Below are 20,307 nucleotides of genomic sequence, written 5' to 3'. Positions count from 1 at the left end.
GGACTGACACCTGTCTTATTGCTCTCCAGATGCTCTGCTCTAACATCAGGTCATTCAGAATCACAGCAAGATTGGTCCTCGTCCAGCCACTGAGTCAGCCTCGTCTTTTAAAGCCAGATGACATTACTGCAGCTCTGAGCCTGTGTCCTCAATTTACTCTAACAAGGCTCACACAGAAACTATAAAAGTGTTGGCTGTCTATTAATACCAGGAATCACCTGCTGTCTGTGAAACCATCTGCTTTTGTTACTGTGACTGTTTAAAGCATCTTTGGGACTCTGAGTGTGGGAGTTGGCTGCTACAGATTGTTTTAATTAAATGAGTCGTGAAAAAGAGATAACAGGAGGTTCTTTACTGAGACTGTATCCTGGGCATGGTTTCCTTTTTCTACAAACTTTCTACAGAGGATGCAAAGTGTTGAAGAATACAACTGTATCTTTAACATCTAAGCTGTTCTACATAACTTATTCACTTTATTCAGCTTTGCACAGCGATGAGTTGACTCAACTTAGGACAAAGAGCTGGAGAAATATAAGCAGATTTGAGTTGTTGTGTGTTCTGCTTTAAGAGTCATGAAAAAAACATGGTTGAGTGAAGATGTTGTATTAAGATGCTGAGTTAAATAAGTGGGGATTTTATTAGTTATGAGCCTTTTCCTCCTGTTTCCATCTGTACGATATACCTAGGTACTTTTATAGGTATTGACCTAGCTCTGTCTGTAGTGCCGAGTACTGATTCACGTAAAATCAAAACATGCCATATTTTGATACCTAAACCAAGCAGCAACCTCCGGTCTAAGAATATGAGACAATGCTGAAGTGCTAAAATCTTCTGTTTCTTGAGTGTCCGCTTGAGGCTGGCTCTAGAAGTTCTGGAAGTCACCTACACACCAAGCCAGAAAAAGCTGTTTTAAAAGCAGAAATTAACCTATTTACAGCCTGGTTCAAAAAACGTCTCTTGTCTGAATCGCTAACTTTACTATTAGCACACACTGTATGGGGGGGTGAATTTTTTTTAACTTGGCAGTTCAGCGGATATTAAAAATGCGTGCTTGCCTAATCAATGACACTGCTCCGGTCATGTGACTGACAGGTGCCCTATAGCTGTATGCGAAGCCCTTTCTACTTCTGATATGGCCGGGATAGCCGGTATGCTTCATTTTCCGTTGCAGAAACAGACGGGTGACATCGGGGGGATTACGTCCATGTTTTATACAGTCTATGAACTAAACGCATCCTTTTGACTGTGAAGGAGTGGGAAAGTAGGTGATGTTTAATGCAGGACATGGAAACAGTATTGCAAGTTTATAATCTGAGAAATAAATATTTTAAATTGAAAAACTTTGAAATTTTACTTCTTATATATATATATATATATATACATATATATATATATATATATATATATATATATATATATATATATATATATAAGAAGTAAAATTTCAAAGTTTTTCAAATTTTACTTCTTATATATATATATATATATATATATATATATATATATATATATACACACATATATATATATATATATATATATATATATATATATATATATATATGTGTGTGTGTGTGTGTGTGTGTGTGTGTGTGTGTGTGTGTGTGTGTGTGTGTGTGTGTGTGTGTGTGTGTTTATTAACACATGAACACACACCAAAGCACCAAAAAATTGGCAACTTTGAATATTGAAACCGATTGCCACGCATTGGGCATCAGTTCCGTACTGTTTCCATTGTGAAAGGTACCCTTCCTTAGATATGCCAGAGGATAATTGACAAGTAGATATAAAAATGGCATCAGTATTTTCATGTAATTTTTAGCACAAAGTGATGACCCTTCTTCCCAACATTTCAGTCCATTCTGAGTCTTGTGTACAAAGATACATGTGCCATTGGCTTTTACAAGGTATGTGAGATGTCAAACCGGTCAGAAAATCCATACACCCTCTCATTCAGCGTGAATCTCTGTTTTTACACTTGAATATGTTACCGATGGAAGGCAAAATGGGGAAATTCAAGCTCTGATGGATTCCACTGCTAAGCCTCCGGCTATCAATCAACCCCAGCTGATTCTGAATGCTGCCCACCATGTGCTGCGCTCTGTCCTGGGGTGAAGGAGGTAAAGTCAGCTATTTCTCGCTGTCTTAGTGTGGGCACAGGCAACTTAATCACAGAGATTCTCCGCCTCAGTCCTCTGGGCCCAGAGCCTGAACTCGTTTCTGCACAATGTTGTGTCTAGGGCGAGCGACAGGCTGGACAAACAGATTGGCTGAAGCCAGATAATGATGCCTGGTATTCTCCAGGAGAGACAGAAAAAGGGAGAGGGAAAAACACATAGAGTTTCTGTAATAATCACCAATTAGCCTTTATATTTGTCCTCCCACTTCCTCCTTTGTGTTCCTGACATCCTGAAAAAGTACTTTCTGCTTCCTGGTTTGAATTATTTCTAATATCCATAACTACCTGGGCAGCAACAACATGATTGACCACACTCAATAGGTCACCCTGTTATCTGCTTCAGCCCTCCTCCTCATAAACGGACAGGGATTGATTCAGATATTTATCACATACCTGACATCTGTTAGGGCAGAGCTTGCTGAAGCAGCAGGGCCAGCTCTGGCTCTCGCCTCTGGTGGTGGTCATGGAAAAGGAACCACCCTTTGGACCCAAACAAACACTGCCTCATCACATTTGAGAGAAGTTAATCACAACCTTCATTGTTTTGATAGAGGCCTACCAAAATACAATAATTTATTGCATGTATTGTTTTTTTTAACACTCAGTAGTAAATCAAAGAACATTGGTACCTCAGATTCATTTTTCTGATACTAGTATTTATCACCAGCCCCAAGAAAATCATCTGCTGCACTCTCCCCTCCTTTGATGGACCTTAAAGCTCACAGTGCCTCAAAAAAGCCAAAACACCCTTAGGGACCCATCACACCCAGGGCAGCAGCTGTTTGAACTGCTGCCCTCAGGCAGAAGATGCAGAGCAGTGAATCCAGGACAAACAGGTTAAAACACAGGGTTTTTCCATAATGAATGATTCCTTTTATGTTCTGTTTGTTTTATTTAACATTTACTGTTCCTATGTTGTCACTCCTTTACTGCTGCCCCTTTATGCATCCTTTTGCAGGTGTGGTCTAAATGTGGATCTCTTCCATTCTATTCTATTGTATTTGACTCTATCTAACAAGACTCAATATGCTGTATAATAAGTTTCCCCGGTGTTAGTGTTCCCCGGTGAGACAGAGGTGTCATTATGTCTGAAGGCAAATATATTGTTTCATTGCACCTTTTAAACTGTATTTATGTTTTATTTACATATATTTATCCTAAACATTGAACTTGGGGACATATATTATAGCATGATTGAAAATTAATCCGACTTCATATCCCTCACGTTCGAAAAGTTAAATGGGTTAAGTCAGTGTCTGAGTAAAGTTGTGTGCAGGATTTGTTGATGTCACTCAGCCTGCTGTTACAAAACAAGAGTGCTCTAATGCCATCTAGTGGCAGTTTTCAGCACACACACACACACACACACACACACACACACACACACGCGCGCACACACACACACGCACACGCACACACACACACGCACACACACACACACGCACGCACGCACACACACACACACACACACACACACACACACAAAGTGGGGAGTTTGGGTAATATGTGGGAAATGACAAAATGAAATGCTTGTACAAAAAGCAGGGAGGATAAAATCTGTTCATCCCACTCATGCAGCACACCACCACCTGCTGTTCCAGCCATTACCCTCAGGGGGACGTTATATATCACTGCCTACCAAAACAAAATGGGTTCAAACAGACATTTGTACACACTGTTGTGAGTCTGCTTACATCTCTCCTCCACAACATCATGGGAAAACAACACTGCTGCAGTGTTGTCACATATTGGTGATATTGTTGTTTAATAAGTCCTTTTCAGGTCAGGAAATAAAAATCTGATATCGAGTCTTTTCTTGACTAATGTGTCTCTGTTGCATTTGTGGTGTTCTTCTTGGTGTCAATCTGTAAACTGCCATGTTTTGTCAAGTTTTCTCATATTTCATGTTGATAATTCAAATGCGATCTAATAAAAGACTGCAAATAAACATTTGCTCAAAGAGAACCTGAGTAATACATCAGTTGTTAAATATTGTCCACAGACCCTCAGAGTTTCCATTTGTAAACCTGATTAAACTCTTTGTTCAGCTGCGTGCTATGGAAATTTGATTTTAAGGCCCTTAATCATAAAGCAAGGTTTGAAGTAGACAGAGAGTAGCTACACTTTGAGATAAACAGGCTCCCCAAAGGAATCTCAGGCTGTTTTCCAAGCCGCGTACTACACTAGCAGTGCCTACCATTTTGGCTGATATATAGTATGTAGTAGTCAGTATCGGAAACTTGCAAAATCTGCAGTATACCAAAAATCCACGGATGTCCTACTGATCCAGGAAAATTTCTCAGTATGCAGCGGACCGGTCTACCTGGCATATTGTTTCCCAAAATGCAAGGCGCTAACGCTGTTTGTCTATGCAGGTTTGGTGAATTACTGCCATCTACTGGAATGAGTCAGCATTATAACTACAACACAACACTAATGTTAGTTATTTCATGAGATAGAAGTGAAATAATGTGAAGAAACACCAGTAAATCTTGTCACTTCCAGTTGTAAAAGAGGTGTTTACTTTAAAAATTCATTAGCCCATATAAACCAATAACTCACTTTTTAAACCATCAGTTGATTATATAGAAGTGTTTTCCCATCAGCTATTAAAAAAAAAAAATCCTTTCAGATTTATTTTCAGTAAACAATATAACTTTTGGTGTAAGATTAGAAATCAAGTAAGACAATTCTGTGTGATATGATAAACAAAATAACCAAAAGGCTGAGATCTGCTCAAAGATTGCTTTGTACATTTATAATAAAGGCAAAATCACATCATCAGTAAAAACTGAAAAAAGACTTTTTCTTGCATGCATTGGTCCACAGGAGAAAGTCATAGCTTATCAATTGAGCTCCACCATTAGTAGAAAGTAGTGTTACCCATATGAAGCGCATCTCAGTTACTGATATATCGATCAATCAAATAAAAAAAGCTAACTAAAGCCACAAGTATCCACTTGGACAAGAGATATTTCATAAAATTCTTTATTCATAAACTTGATGCAAGTTTACAAATTACTTTACATGGTCAAAATCACCCTTGCAATGGAAAAAAAATGAAACCAAACCAAAGCATGCTAACAGTGCATAACTTTATAACCCGGCCACTGCAGTTAATGAAGCACGGTAAAGAACCCAGAATCAGGCTAATTCAGACCTCAGACCAATGTGTGACTCACCAAAGCAGAGAAGTTAGTCAGATGACAAGAGACGGTGTAAGAGACGCTGTTTTCAGTGCACAGCCAATTTAGATAACACCATTATCCCAAAGGTCAGGTTATGAATGTAGGCTTGCATTTGGTCTAATGGCACACAAATCTGCAATGATGCTTAAGATGGGAATCCTGGCATCTTTAGGAGGAACTCTAAGCAGGTAGGGCATCCTGCTCGTCCATGTGTCTCGTATACCTGACCAATAAGTCGAACGCAGAGAGAGAGAAGTTATCCTGTGCACTGATGTAGGATAATAAGTGAGCAAATTATTCAAAATTTATAGATCTAGTCCTTTTACTACCCTACCTAACCTCTCTTCACCTTCAGTAGCTTGGGGAAAAAAACACCCATTTATATATTGACATGCAAAATACAGCAATATCAAAGAAACAGGGTAGAATGTGGTCTGGAAACTTTGTGAAGCGCAGGACAACCACGATGGGATTATTCCAGAAACTTGCTAGGGAATCAATTTTCAACCTCAAAACACTTGGTGTGAAATTTGATGGCAAACCTCACAGTGATGCCTTTTCTGAAGACGAAGGCATCATTTTTAAAATGGCCCAACAAAATATTGACTCGTCCAATCTTGCATTTTATGACAATATTCAAAAGCTATCTTTTGCAAAGTGTGCAGTTATGAATTCCTGAGTTTGCTTCTCCAGAGAATGCAGGGGTGGGCTCGACAATGTGACCAGAATGAAGTGATTAGAGAATTTAACAATGGCATCACAACAACTAACAACCATGCCAGAGAGGAAAAGCCATGTTGAGATCTGTGGTGAAACATGAACGCAGGGTGAAACCTGTTACACACATCCAGCAAGTCCAAACAAAGTTCAGAGAGCGCTGGATGTTCTATGCCCATCTCTACCTGTTTGAAAGATATTGGTGGCTGAGGTTAGTATCACTGAGAAAATGTACTGAAATCAACTCAAAACTGAGGAATGCTTGTATGAATTAGCATAACTAAGCTTTCTATGCTGGTTTTTCAGGACAATATACTTAAAACAATGCAAGTAACCACACAATAGAACACCCACAACAAACGTGTAACTGCATTAATTGGAATGATCCACACAGTTTTCTGCATATTATTCACATTACATCAAAGACCCAGCACGCTGAGAGGGGGCAGCCGTGCTGAGAGTGGTTATGAATAGTAACCAGAGAGGTGATCGTGGGAAGAGCTGGGTCCTGTCCTGTGGCAAATCTGAACAAATATTTATCAAACTGACAGAAATATTCTGGAAACGGAACAGACTCCAGTCGATCTCCCCAGGTGTGAAGCCAGAAGGTATACGGTCGAGACTATTGCTGTGAATTTTGAAACTCTGGCTGCATTTTAAAAACCAGCCGTGAGGTCGAAGAAAGTCAGAAGGTAAAGGTCACTTTTTTTCCCTCCAAGACTGTTACTTATGACTGCCAGATTGGCAAAGTGCTCAGGATGTGAACCAGCTACAAGAACTAAGCAGGTGACTACACTTTAAGCTGTTAAGACTTTTTTTCTTCATAACGACAAACTCCTCAAGACTCTGTCTTCGCTGCATAGCCTTACTGAGGTTCATCCGGTTTGTGATTCGATATGAAAAGCCAAACATCTGGAATGCCAGAAGACACCTGTGTCTGTGCCAGTATTGTTACAGCAACTGTAGTTAAGAGATGCCATTAACATGAGGGGAATGGTTCTGTAAATGTTGCCAATAACATGAGGATTATAAATCAATATTGAAAAAAACAAACAAAATGAAACAAAAACAAAACCGCAGTAGTCATTAAGCTTACATAAGAACATGGCGTACTTTTGTTTTCTTCTGCAAGAGTATCCATGAAGTAACTTTTTCTTATTCTAAATGGGTCTTGAGAAGTTGCAGATCCCCTGCTGTTAATAGTCAAGGGTATATAGTAATACAGTCTCTGCTAAGCCAAAGACCCAGACAATGTTACATTATAAACAATTAAATCCTTTTGCAGAAATACAAATTTACATGTTTACACATGGAGTTAAAATCAACTACATTACAGTGTGATCATGTCCAAACACGCCCCTGCTTTGCCTGCTCTTGTTTCTAGCCACACACTGAACCCATCCTGCAGGGAGATGTCCCATTGCTGGTTGTGACGAAGACAGCAGGATGTTGTTCTTCATTTGGCCTGTCCAACCCAGGCTGGAAAAGTCCTTTTATCCTCCCCCATCCCATCTCAGAGCTTCAAGCTTTAAAAGATAAGAGGTTTGGAAGCGAGCAAGCCTCAGAAGCACGTTATTCCAGAGGAGGGATCTTGGCATTTTTTCAAGATAATGCATGAACACAATAGTACAGAGGCTGTCCATGGAAAGAACAGGCAGTGGTTTTCCCACTGCCCACATTTAAATAGCTTCCCAGCCACCACCGCATCCCATCAGGGAATGTCACATGCCATTCTCAGATCCAGTTTGTGGCCAGGGAGGCAGAGTCCAGCGACTGGAGCAACACACTGCTGGATAAAGCCATGCCACACCTTTCAATTTACAGCCAGCAGGTAACCTCGGCATGCTCAACGCCAAAACCAGAAGGGTGACTTTACGCAATACTGAGCCCACCTGTGCCCTAGAATAGGATGATTTTTGTTATGAAAACTTAGGTCGTAGAAGACAAAAGATGTACAGAGAGATAAATATCTAAAGAGACAACACTCTTGCGAGTAGCTGATGGAAACGTCAGGTGGAGTCGTGTGTTTATGAGCTTGTTTCTGGGTGGTCACTGAAAGACAAATTTGCTTTGGAGTTCATACTCTCTTGAAGAGAACAGAATGGTTGGAATTTAGAAAAAATTATATTGGTCTCAAGGAAGAAATAATCAAAGACATGTGGTCCCAGTGCAGGAAAGGCAAGAGTCTGTTTAGCCGTCCTCCTTTGGGGGTGTGTACCAGCCTTGGGTAGAAAGAAAAAGAATCAGAAATTACAAACAGGCACAAATGCAACTATTTAGTTTCACCAACAAGTAATCCTGTGATGGTTCATATGATTTCTGCAAACTGGCTGTTTTCTGCCCCAGTGGTTTATACCAGCATGTTCAGCTTTGTCAGCCATATTTGGTGCAGAAACCCATAACACCAGGGGGCACAAATGGTCGAGAATTTTTAAAAAAGGCTCAGCAATGCTTTCAAATGTCCACATTAATAGTCTAGCAAAACTAAATATAGCTCAGTGTGGCCTGAATGACTACATCTAAATGATCTATTACCAGTTATATCTGCAACCTACATTTAGTGCATCAGGAAAGTTGGACTGAAGATTGGAAACATCTTGAGGTATGTATGTACAACCAGTGTTGTGCCTGGACATGTTTACATTTTAGGGCCAGTTTGCAACTCATGAACCAAAAAATGAGCTTAAAAGAGGAACTGTCAGGTTGTTGACGTTGATGTTGACTGTAGTTTCTTCTGTTTCTTTAAGAAGATGTAAAATATGTTTAATTAATAAACATTAATATTATTAATTTATTAATTAAAATATGTTTAATTAATAAACATTATGTTTAATTAATATCACACTGTCAAGTTTTGGCTAGAGCCTCAGAGTCTTACACCCAAATTACAAAATAATACCTTTTTTGACATGATATGGGTTATAAACTAAATCCTTTTATTCTGAGTGTTCAGATAATTCCAAATGAAGTAACTTCAGTAGGTTTATCTGATTTTAGTTGTACTGCTTTGTGGCACATTTAAGAGGTGGAACATGCACTGGGGTTTTCTTGGCTTTAAACAAAATATCCCTTTATGGTGTTTTATAATTCATAAAGGAAGTGTAAGTGACTGAAGGCTTGGAGGTGGTGCTTAAAACAAAGCTTAATGAAAAATGAATGTAAACTAGTTCATGATCTGGATTGTGAACTTGTGAAATTATAAATATGAAAGAGTCAACACAGTGCTTTGTTTGGTGGATATAATTTTTTTTTTTTACTCTTCTAGGTTAAAATGCAGCTTAAGTTTAAATTTTATAGCTTAGTTGTTTCTCAAGTCGGGAGCATCTATACTTGATATAATAAACAGATAAATCTATGACGCCTAATTAAAGTCAGTTTAAATTCCAGCAGAGAGAAAATAAAAATTTAAATCTCTTGTAAACAGTGTTCCTCTTCTCCACCTTTACACCACATCCATCAGACTCATCTTGCTGCAGTCAAACTTTAAAAATATTATCCTGCCTGTTTCAGTGGATTGTTAATTTACTGCTAAATGTTACAACCATTCCCCACCCAAATCCCTTCAAACTCATCATTTCCTGCATCCTAACACCGACACCAGTGTACAATCAAAACACGTCTAAAGATACAAGCTGATGTAGAAGTAAGGACTCGTTTTCATAGACTTTCAAAGGTATCTTCTGCTGTGTATGTGATGATGAAATCTCCAGTTTTTAACGAGGTCTGTCTAAACTGGACTGAATCTACTACGGATGGACTTGTGTTTCAGCCTAAGGATCAAAAAAAATGTTTTCTTTTTTTTTTATGAATGAGGTATTTTGGTTATCTTTGATTTATGGATTAAGGTTGTGAAAACCCAAGTGTGTGGTTTGGTTTAATCTTCTTTGATATTATTTTGTACGAATATACTGACCAAGAAAACATAAAGCTCTTACAACTAAAAAATAAAGCTATCAATAAAATGCTAAACCATCCATTGCAGGATCTTTATACGACAACTAATCTGACTTAAAAACTCCACATTTTTCAATTTCAACAATAAATTTTCTGATTTTGTTACTTTTTCTAATTTTTACCAAAAGCTTTCATCTTGAAAACCGGATGATGTGCTGTCCAACAGGTATTTCCATCTGCTTTGGATGCATGCACTTTTCATTTTACTTATGTTACTGGAAAATGAAATCTCTTCACTCTAGCTTTAATCATTTCACTCTTTGGCTGAAATAAGCTCAATTAAGACTCCAAAATAAGCAGTGGCCTGGTTCATTTTGACAGCACAGTCAATTTTTGAGACATAACTCCATGTTAAATATAAAGCACTGAATTGTGATTGCGATGTACTTTCACTTTCTTTGTGTGTCACGGTTATCTGCATACTGCTTTTCTAAATCCTTAAATCCATCAGTGAAACCAGCTGAGTGAAATGATGAGTGGACTAAATGGATGTAAATGTTGTCCCCGTTTGGTACATACACACACTACAAGCACTAATTTCAGCTTTGATGCATGGGAGGGATTTGGTTTCAGTAAACGAGGTCAGTGATGCACTCACAAAAACACTGGAGACAAAAACACTCACCGTTCTTTTCATGGATCTGAACCAGGGATTTGTAGGACTGCTGTGCTCTGGCAAGATTGTACTGGTTCTGCATTGAAGACGAAAGAGAGAAATCAACTTTAAGAGCGTAGTGGGGAATATGATGACAGTAGAGAACACAGAACAATGACAGTTCATCTCTGGAATTAAAAAAAAAAAAGAAAAAAGAACCGCTTATCTTACTATCTCCAATTTTAAGAACAAAACTGTGCTGCAGCATGATCAACACAGGACACAGAGGTTTTCCATGCACACCTGGTCAGCGTTCACATGAGATCTGCCTATGCACCCGTCTTTTCATGGTTGCTAAACCACCAAAAACCTCAACTAGGTCTGTGTTATTCAGAACGATAAGCAGTTTCATAACTGCACATTTCCCAGAACTGAAACCAAGGCTGTGATAAAACCAAATGTCAGACTTCAAATATACATCTAAATGACTCAACACTAATGCAGTCCTTGAATATGTTAGGTAGGACTCACTTGCCATGCATTCTGGGAGATTGTTGAAATGTAATATTCAAGGCACATCACTCCTCTTTACCTTAATTTCCCTGCTCAAGTCTTAGTTAAGAATTCAGTTCAGGGGGTCGTTTTACAGCGTAACAGCCGGCAATATAACCGAATCTCTGTGTATAGCAGCCCTGAGGCAAATTTAAGAGATTGTGGTTTCTGTCTAGATTGTGCATCTTAAATGTAAAAACTTCTATTTTAATCCATATTTCAGGCCACATAATTGCTTGTTTGTCACCCATGCCACAGGCCATGACACTACAAACCTCATCAGGTCAGGTTTTTTCCATTCACATGGGTACATTCAGTGGTTGTGCATCTGGCTTTGAAAGCAGCAAAGGTGCAAACAACGTACAGCCAACATATCCTGTGTAAACACTAAACTCTACTTTAAAGCTGCTATTTCCTCCATGAGAATTAGAGTGACCCTTTAATGATTTATAAGTCTAACACCCAAAAGAGTCTTGTCACCTCTTCTGGATAATTTCATAACACTGGTTGACAAAAGTTTAAAGATTACTTCCTGATGTGAAATACTTCACACGCTGAGTCATTATGATGTTGACCTTCTGCAACAAGGATCTAATCAAAGCTTTCGCAAAAGCCAAAGTCAAACTAGAACAACTGTTCTGTGAAAATATGCCCCCTAAACCAGCCGCGTTCAGCTCACGTCCACCCAAAGTCCCACAGAGCAAGAGCCTTACTGCACAAGAATGTTGTTGCACAAGAAACCCTCATTACTCAGGAGAGAATGCATGAAAATAATTCACAAGGGGGGACAGATATAAGGGAAGATTCAGTTACTATCACAGGTTCAGGGGGAGAGACTGCCCACTAATTGGTCTCACATGGCAATATTCTCTAAGATTGATGAAAAATAACTTAACAACGCATGTTGTAAAATTCTCTCAGGCCTTTCCAAACACATCTGATACAAGAGATAAGGCCTCCTCTCAGAAAACAAAAGTCTTAACAAGTTATCAGAAATTCCATGGTGATGCTATGTCAGATGTTTTTAACTAGTGATCCTAAGAGATTGCTTTCATAGTAAGACAGAAAGGCAGAAACTGTCATTTTGAGGCAAAAAGAACACGAAAAACACCAACAAGTGAGTCTGAATCAAATAAAATGATGTGCCAAAATGGGATTTGCATTAATAAGACTTTGTTAGTGAGAGGAATACCTGCGCCTCTGTGGTATTAATCTAATCTTGTTACAGGCTGCAGGTTTCACAGAGAAATGTAGATGTTGTCATTCAGTGAGCATATTAAGTGCACATGACAACAACTACAAAGTGCTGTTAAAAAAAAAGAGATCAGCACATACTCTACCTAACCCAGCTGTGACACACTGCATTTCTCCTTTGAACCAGATTGAAACACAGTGGACTTAAACTGCAGTACATGATTCTCATAAAGCCCGCTGCTAAGATTCACACAATATGGCCCCGACCACAACAGTCAGTGCGAAGTCAAAGCCATCACAACACATTTCCTGACTTGAAGTGAAACCTCTACCACTTCCTCACTTACTTTATTGGCTCCGAACTGCACTCTGGCTTTTCCTTTGACTAAAGTGGCATTGATCTGCATGATGACAGACTCAATGGAATAGGCACTGCTCCAACCCTGCAAACAAGAAAGTAAATACCACCATAAGTTAAAAACTGTTGTAGATACAGAGTTTAACTGTGTGCATTGCAAATTCACATAATAGATAGACATGACATACCTGTTTGGTGAGAAGTTCCATGCACAGGGCACCTCCTCCAAGAACATACCTACAGCAAGGACAGAAACAATCATTACAATACCACAATACAGCCTCCCAAAAGACAACATTTGAACTTCTTTTCCACTAACACAGCTTCAACTTGAGAAGTGTCAGTGAGAATGAAGACACTATAAAGTGAACTGGTTAATGAACTCACCCTCCAGAAAGCACTGGCGAAACCACCCGCACAAACGGGGGATCAAAGGGGAAATTATCCTATGGAGACAACCCGACAAAACAGGTTATTTTTCAGCCTTCAAAGACAAGGAAATGGTGTTCCAATTTCATTAGTGCCGACATTTTTACTCACTTTATATGAGAAGTTTAGTAAAATGTAGTCCATGCCTTCCTTTTCCTTTAGCACTTGTAAATCACTGTGTAAGGGGCTATCTGGGTCCACCCTGTTGGACATCAAACCCTGTGGTTAGTCATACTTCATACTTAAGAGAAGAAACTGAAAAAGCTATAGTTGGTACTTACGTCCTTAGTTTGACGTGCCATTCATACAGGCTGTCATTAACAAGCTCGACAGAGTAGATGCCTGCAAAATAATTCAGTGAATAAGAGTGATTAGATGTTTTCCAGCGTGATTTCTAGATGCACTGCAAAGAAAAACTCAAAGGCAATGCTGTTAGGCTTCAAATTTAACTGGAACTGGTAACTCACAAACAATTGTCAGCTGATTCTGCAACATTTATCTAAAGTCTTGTTTAAAAGTGAGGAGCATCACAAAAGCCAAGATGACAGAGTAATCTACTGGTTAAACATCAGACAGTTCAAACCCCTACCCTTTGGATTAAATCATGATAAAGATGATGATATTTTTCCATCAAGGGAAAATGTCAGATTGAGTTGCACTACAGCTGTTGTGTGGCACAAACTCAGTGTCTTTAGTGTGACGCTTTAGAGGCGTGACCTCTGGATTCAAACAGTATTTATTTTACTTTGTTTTCAAAGGAGATGACTTTTCCTTTTAAGACAGCTGCAAAAGATGCGTTAAAGTAACAATTAGGGTGTAGTCACATACGTTACAGCTGCCACACCTACATGAGGGCAAAATTTGACCACATGAGCACAAGCCATACAAAATGAAGTAGCTTACAACTCTACATTCGTTAAACTTACATCACTCAAATGGATATGTCTTGTTTGAGTATATTAACAGGATGGAGAAGGTTTAACTGATTATTTTTGTTTGCAAGGGTTTGTGGGTGAACATGCTTGTAATCCTTTCACTCAGATGTGGAACAAAGAGAAGGTCGTTGTCCAGTGTGCATACCTGTCTTGTAACTCTGAGACCTGTAGATCTCTCTGAGCTCTTTCATCAGGCGGTCAGAAGCTTGCACCGAACCAGACACAGCTCCCTGCAAAGCACCAAAACAAATGTTACCCTAAAGATGAACAGCATAGTGCACTGCAATTCACTGTGGGGTTAAACCTTTCAGCTGTGCTGAACATGAGCCAACATCAGTGAGAGGGGTTTGAAGAAAAAAGCTATCGAATGTCAAATGTTTAAAAAACTTTAGGATATGTAGATAAAGCATGTACAATTCGCTTGCATTCAGGATATAATACTTAAACACATACAACAAATCAAGACAGTCCCACACCTAAGCCACATAACAGTACAATGAGAAAGCTGAGATCCTCGCTCAGAAGAAAAACAAGTCTTATGAGGGGGAAAGCCACATTTTGTAATGTCAGTTATGTATCTTTAGTTTTTCTTTTTACAGTTTATTTCACTGTTAACATTAAAAGTGGTACTCAAAAACGTTGGCTTGAAAATCATCTCACAGTGTGTAAAAATGTGGGGGTTTTTCTTCATTTGATTTTCTGTTTCCTGTGCTTCACAATACAAACACTTACATTCAAGTGGTCCTGCCTCTGGTTCTTTCGGATCTTCTCTAGGATGGCCAGATTCTCCTTCTCGATGCCATCATCTTCAGATTTCTTCCCATCTACAGGCTCTTCTTCTTTCATTTCATAGTGGTCCAGATCTTCTATGTCCTGGTGGTGCAGATTTTAGATTTCACACATTCTGTATATTTTGGAGTCAGTATGAATACATGCAAAAATAGTAAAGACAACACATGGATCACCCAGGTCAAAAAGTATAGTGCAACATGTCCAGCAGGAACCATGTGTAAATTGTTAACCTCAATACATGACAAATTTCCCGCACCACACTGTGAGCATGAACACTTTCTCAATACATTAAATCATTCACATTTTGGTGTGACTAAAAAAGGCAAAAAAGACTTAGGTTGATAACTTACCTCCCCCATCTCCTCCTCTTCCTCTTCCTCAGAAGTAACTTCCTCTGTCCCATGCTACACACAGACACAATATACAAGACATTAATCAGGCTGACTTGTGTGAACTGCTGTGAGGTGAGTAAAGAAGAAAAGAAGAAATGGTCACAACTCTGCAACTGAGGCCCATCAGTACTTCTGTACGTGTATTATGGTTCAGTCCATCAACCCAGGCGAGTCAGCAGCACTGATTTGACTGCTCTAAATCTGGACAAGTGAGTGCTGCTGCAGCCCCATCTCCCCCCGCCCCAAAAAAAGAAAATTCAAGATTTGACAAAGAGAAATGAGAAAATAGAAAGCAAGCTGTGAGTAAATGTTAACTGTTGTTTATCATAAAAACAAGGGGAACACAACTCACGCCTTGTGGAAAAACAGCTCACTTAAAGAGTCATTATGAGCTTTTTTTCCCAATGAGCTACCCGAACATATTTGATATCAACAGATTCAGAACAACCTTCAAGTTTAAAGGTTAACACGTGTGTTGCACCAGCTTTAAAGCCAAGCCTGTAGCTGCCTTAATTATACAATGTTAGTATTTTTCTTTATTGTGAGCAATTTACTAATACAGGAATATTTTGTATTCACAACAAAAACAGTGCGATCATATGGGGATTAAAAAAAGCATACATGTATTAGGGACAGATTTTAACTTTAAATTTCTGGAGGAAAAATAAAGAAAGTGCAGTGTATTCATAAATGTAGAGGATTAGTAAAATGTAAATGAAAAGCTCTTTTATGAGTCATTTGGAGGTCTGACTATAAAAATATTGTGCAGGATTGCCTTGAGCTGTGATGATGGTGAGGCCAAATGTGGTCTATTCATGGGAATTATGGGTAATGCCGCTCACCATGACCACAGAAAGAACCTATTGATTAGCTTAGGTTTATAAAAAAAAAAAAAAAAAAAAAAAAAAAACCTTGGTACAAAACGCCAAGGTTCTCTGTAATGTATGCTGCTTTTTCATTAGGGAGCAGAAGTGGTCTTCAACTTGCATAATTAAACATCCATTCCTCATTTAAATATGCATGGAATATGCCTTTAAAGTAACCAAGTATTGGTCATGTCCTGAACCTGGCTGTGCTAGGTGCACAAAATGTTTTTGATGAGATTAAACAAGACTGCTTGCCTTTCGGTCTTGTCCCACAGGGCCTGCAGGCAGGGGTTGGTCCAGCATCTCCACATCTGGATGTTGGGGAAGGTTGTACAGCCGGCAGAGGTCACAAATGAGTTTCTTCAACTGTTGCAAAAGCTAAGAAGGGCAAATCAAAAAGGAGAGTGAATACAGATGAACCAACCAAGCCAACATTGTGAATGTTGCTACACAACTGTGCCACAGGAGAAGCATGTGACAGAAACATTATCACAGGCATAAACAGTAGTTGATTATTTCTGTCTGAGTAGATTATAAAAAAACTGAATGGACATAGCTTTAATTATGTTTTTATTATTCCAAATTACTAAACACAAAACAAGCAAATCGAGAATGTGCAAAAAAGGCAAAGAATTGATACACTTTTCGCTCGGCATTGGTTGCGTGACTTTTTAACTGTAGCAATGAAAAAATGCTCAAACTTTAAATCTATAAGTGTCGTGATAACATTCCAGCCGATGACTCTTTGTGGGCATTTGAACAGAAAACACTCATATCCCAGCAGAACAACAAACACATACAGAATGCAGGACTGGAGTTGTTCTCACTAAAAAGAGTTAGACAACATTAGTCATTGAGTCAATGACATTAGTCACTAAGCTGTGTTATGCCTTTGCAAATTTGGTGCAAATCAAATATAGGATACCAACACACGTTTGTGCCCTGTGAGAAAATGATCTTATCTTTCCACAGGAAGACAAGCCACATCTTTTAACAAACAAAACACGGTTCCATTTTTTTTTAAAAGGTTGACTCGCTAATGGTGCACACTAAAGACAATCTTTTCACAAGATACCAACAGCACTTCTATAAAAAGCATATTTTGTGTCCTACAGACAGTGCTGCATGAATAAGTAGGCTAACTAAGCTCAGGATATCGCACTGCACGAAGGATTACATAAGAACCTGCTTGTCACACACATTTTGACCTCAAATGCTGTCCCAATGATCTAATGACATGGCCTTTTGGACAGTTGGATAGTACATGTAAGCTGTTTGTTAATGCTTTGACACCAGAAGGGAATTTAAGCAAATTTGTAACTAACATATTTGTTCTGTGAACAGTTATTCACTACACAAACATGACTATTATCTCTTAGCATGATGCAAAAAACATATTGACATATACTTATTGGATTTGATTTTATTAAATCTGTAAATGTATTCCAATTGAATAAAATATTTTAATACTAACGGATAAAAGCACTTTGTGCCCTAAACATTTAATGTATCTAAATAGCAGCTGCAAAGCAAAGTTAAAAACAAAAGAGGCACATAAAATATCAAATCATATTAAATTATCAAATTTATGTCCCTTCTTTAAGAGTAGCAATACCGAAAGCAGGCATAATGACACAACATCACAAAGCACAGGCTCTTGCTGAGAGGCAACCTGCTCAATTTCGTTAAGTGACACCAAATGTAGTCTTCTCTTTCAGTCACATACATCAGGCATGCAGTGATAGTATTTTGGCAGCAGTGAAGTCAGCCCTGTTGTCAGCTGCAGGGTGCTTTAAGGATGACAGAGCAGAGCATAAAAAATGTTTTCTTGATCATTTTTGTTAACTTCATTGCTACATAATAAGGCGCGATACCAGACAGTGTATTAGATGGCAATCAATCTGATTGGGGGGAAACGAGTGTCACCAGAATTTCACCTAGAATTCTATAAAGGTCATGGTTTTATAAGAGAGACATATTGAAAACAGTAGTCAGGATTATTACCAGGGTGCTCCCTTTCCTCACATCTTCCAACCTCTCCAAAACTTGCGCCAAGCTCGGGTCATCAGAGTCCACAAACCATATTGGCGGCGTAGATGGATAAGATTCCTGCATACAGTGAAGCACAGAAAACCCGGGGCATTACATCATGTCATTTGACATACTTCTGTGTCGCAGGGTTAAACACGGAGTCAGTAAACAACGTTCAATTGGGATTGACGGCATTAGCATTCAGGGTGCAGTGCTAGCTTACAGTTGTGGTTGCTTATCAAGAAAATTACCCCGGAACTGTGTGACAAACAGACATCCACACACTGCGTAGATCCCACTGACACCAGTTAACCAAACTACGCATAACCTGTCCCGCATAGCATCCGATTATACAGTTGTAGGTAACCTGCTACAAAGCTAGCAAGTAAAGCAGCTAATTTAGCTCGCTAACGTCTACCAACTGTAGTGTAGAAAACTCTGTGCCCCTTACCGTTATGTTACAGTGGATTATTAACAGCTTTTCTCCAGTAACATTGAACTGGCAACTCAGCTCGTCAGGTTTCCAGTCAATGATCCTGAAGCGTTCGTGGTTTGGATCAAAAATGGATTCCAAAAACTTCAGTTCGGCCTTCAGCCCCGACACCGACATCTTCCACGCATCTCCGGCCGGGCCGCTGGGGAGGGGGAGAAGTCGGGACCTAGCTTTTAGCTAACTACTGCCACTGCACAATTTTTAACACTGTATAGTCTTAAAAGTGGCAAAGAGATGGCAGACAGCTGGACTGGAAGATGCTTGATACTTACTGCCAGCCGTAGTAAGCGTCTAAATAAATTTCAGTTTAACCGAAAAGATTTGCTGATGAAGTAGCTAACGGTAGTTAGCTTTCAGCTAGCAGTTGAAAACAGCGCAGCGCTTGGCAAGAAGCTAGCTAGCTAGCGAGTTAGCCAGCTAGTCCGTTGTTGTTGTCTTTCCGTCTATTGTTATTGTCTGGCTATGTCAACAACACCTTAAGGCTCTCACGGTGTCCTCTGACCATCTCCTTACAGTCCCATCATACAGTTCCTCGTGGGTTATTTAACAGTAAAACAACCATGCCAGCTCCACGATGTGAACGTATATTCCGCGGTATGGACAGGGTTTTTCATCCCGGTATACAACTGTATCTGGCCTCTTGTGGGGTTTAAAGATGGCGTTCTGCAATCTACCCGTTCCCGCAGAATCCCAGCATTCAGCGCGTCCTCGATTTGTTTCAGAGTATAGAAAAGGCAAAGTTTATGAGCGCACATTTTCAGTCCAGCTTTTAGTTGTTTGTTGGGAAAAATAAATAACCCGCACTTACTGGTGAACAAAACTGTACAGGGACTGGATCTTTCCAAAATAAATAGTTTACTGTTGAAGATACCAGACTTTATCATGTGTTGCTTATGACAGAGTAAAATTAAATATGTTTCCTGAGATACAAGAGCAAAAAAGACCAACAATATGAAGACTAATTAATTAGATTTAGCCTAACCTTAAAACTGGTGTTGCAGGGTTGGTGTCAAACAGATTGCGAGAATACTGATGCAAACTTCTTCTTTAAAAAAATAAAAAATGAATAAAAATAAAATAAAAATCACGAAAAGTCATGCAGTATTCTCTAGTATTCTATATTTCTTATGGCTACTGTCTTCCTGATGCTGGGAAGAGGACGCTGGCGCTGTCTGCCTGCCGCTTCTCCAGCCCAGTCTGGACCATGGGGGACCAAGTGCTGCTGTGGAGCTCCCTACCCAACCAGGACCCCACAGACCAAGGATGCTTCTAAGAATGGAGACCTTTCTCTTTAAATAAGATTTTAACTAACTTATAGTAATTAAGTTCTGTGGGAAACATAAAGTTTCCCATGGTACCTTTAACATGTTAACATGGAAATTATGGTAACTGCTGCGTTTATGACAAAAGTGGTCCCAGTAGAGATATCCAGTGTATTCAGGGAAACAATGAAAAGCCCACAGTAATGTGTGTTCAATGTGTAGTTTTAACTCGGAAAAATAGGGAAAATAGGCTTTGGCAACTGAAATACAGTGCTATTAAATGTCTTGTCTTCATTTTTTTTTTTGTTGTTGTTTTTTTTTTTTTCTACAGCTAAAGTTATGCTATTTTATCAACACTAGCCATGAGTTG

The 20,307-nt window shown here is 39.1% G+C and overlaps 1 protein-coding gene across 2 annotated transcripts; it reads right to left on the bottom strand.

Annotated features, from left to right (window-relative positions):
- Positions 1 to 5,149: 5,149 nt before the first annotated feature.
- LOC141787765 (ubiquitin-conjugating enzyme E2 Q2-like) lies at positions 5,150 to 19,363 on the bottom strand. Of its 2 annotated transcripts, XM_074666430.1 has the most exons (14): positions 18,948 to 19,363; positions 18,634 to 18,817; positions 18,156 to 18,260; positions 16,407 to 16,529; positions 15,244 to 15,297; positions 14,834 to 14,974; positions 14,247 to 14,331; positions 13,448 to 13,508; positions 13,278 to 13,368; positions 13,125 to 13,183; positions 12,926 to 12,974; positions 12,727 to 12,822; positions 10,664 to 10,730; positions 5,150 to 8,306 (listed from the first exon to the last, which is right to left on the bottom strand). In XM_074666430.1, exons 2-14 carry the CDS (start codon positions 18,790 to 18,792, stop codon positions 8,275 to 8,277), a joined length of 1,122 nt encoding a protein of 373 aa, XP_074522531.1. In that variant the 5' UTR covers positions 18,793 to 18,817; positions 18,948 to 19,363; the 3' UTR covers positions 5,150 to 8,274. The 2 variants fall into 2 exon arrangements, with proteins under 2 accessions (XP_074522531.1, XP_074522530.1); XM_074666429.1 differs by having other exon boundaries at positions 18,634 to 19,363.
- Positions 19,364 to 20,307: the final 944 nt, after the last annotated feature.

Source organism: Halichoeres trimaculatus, unplaced genomic scaffold (genome assembly GCF_033239565.1).
Source record: "Halichoeres trimaculatus isolate MK-OKI-2021-1 unplaced genomic scaffold, fHalTri1.1 fHalTri1_scaffold_3, whole genome shotgun sequence".
NCBI classification, from domain to species: domain Eukaryota; kingdom Metazoa; phylum Chordata; class Actinopteri; order Labriformes; family Labridae; genus Halichoeres; species Halichoeres trimaculatus.
Note: the sequence above shows the minus strand (reverse complement) of the source record. Positions and strands in the feature narration are given on the sequence as shown.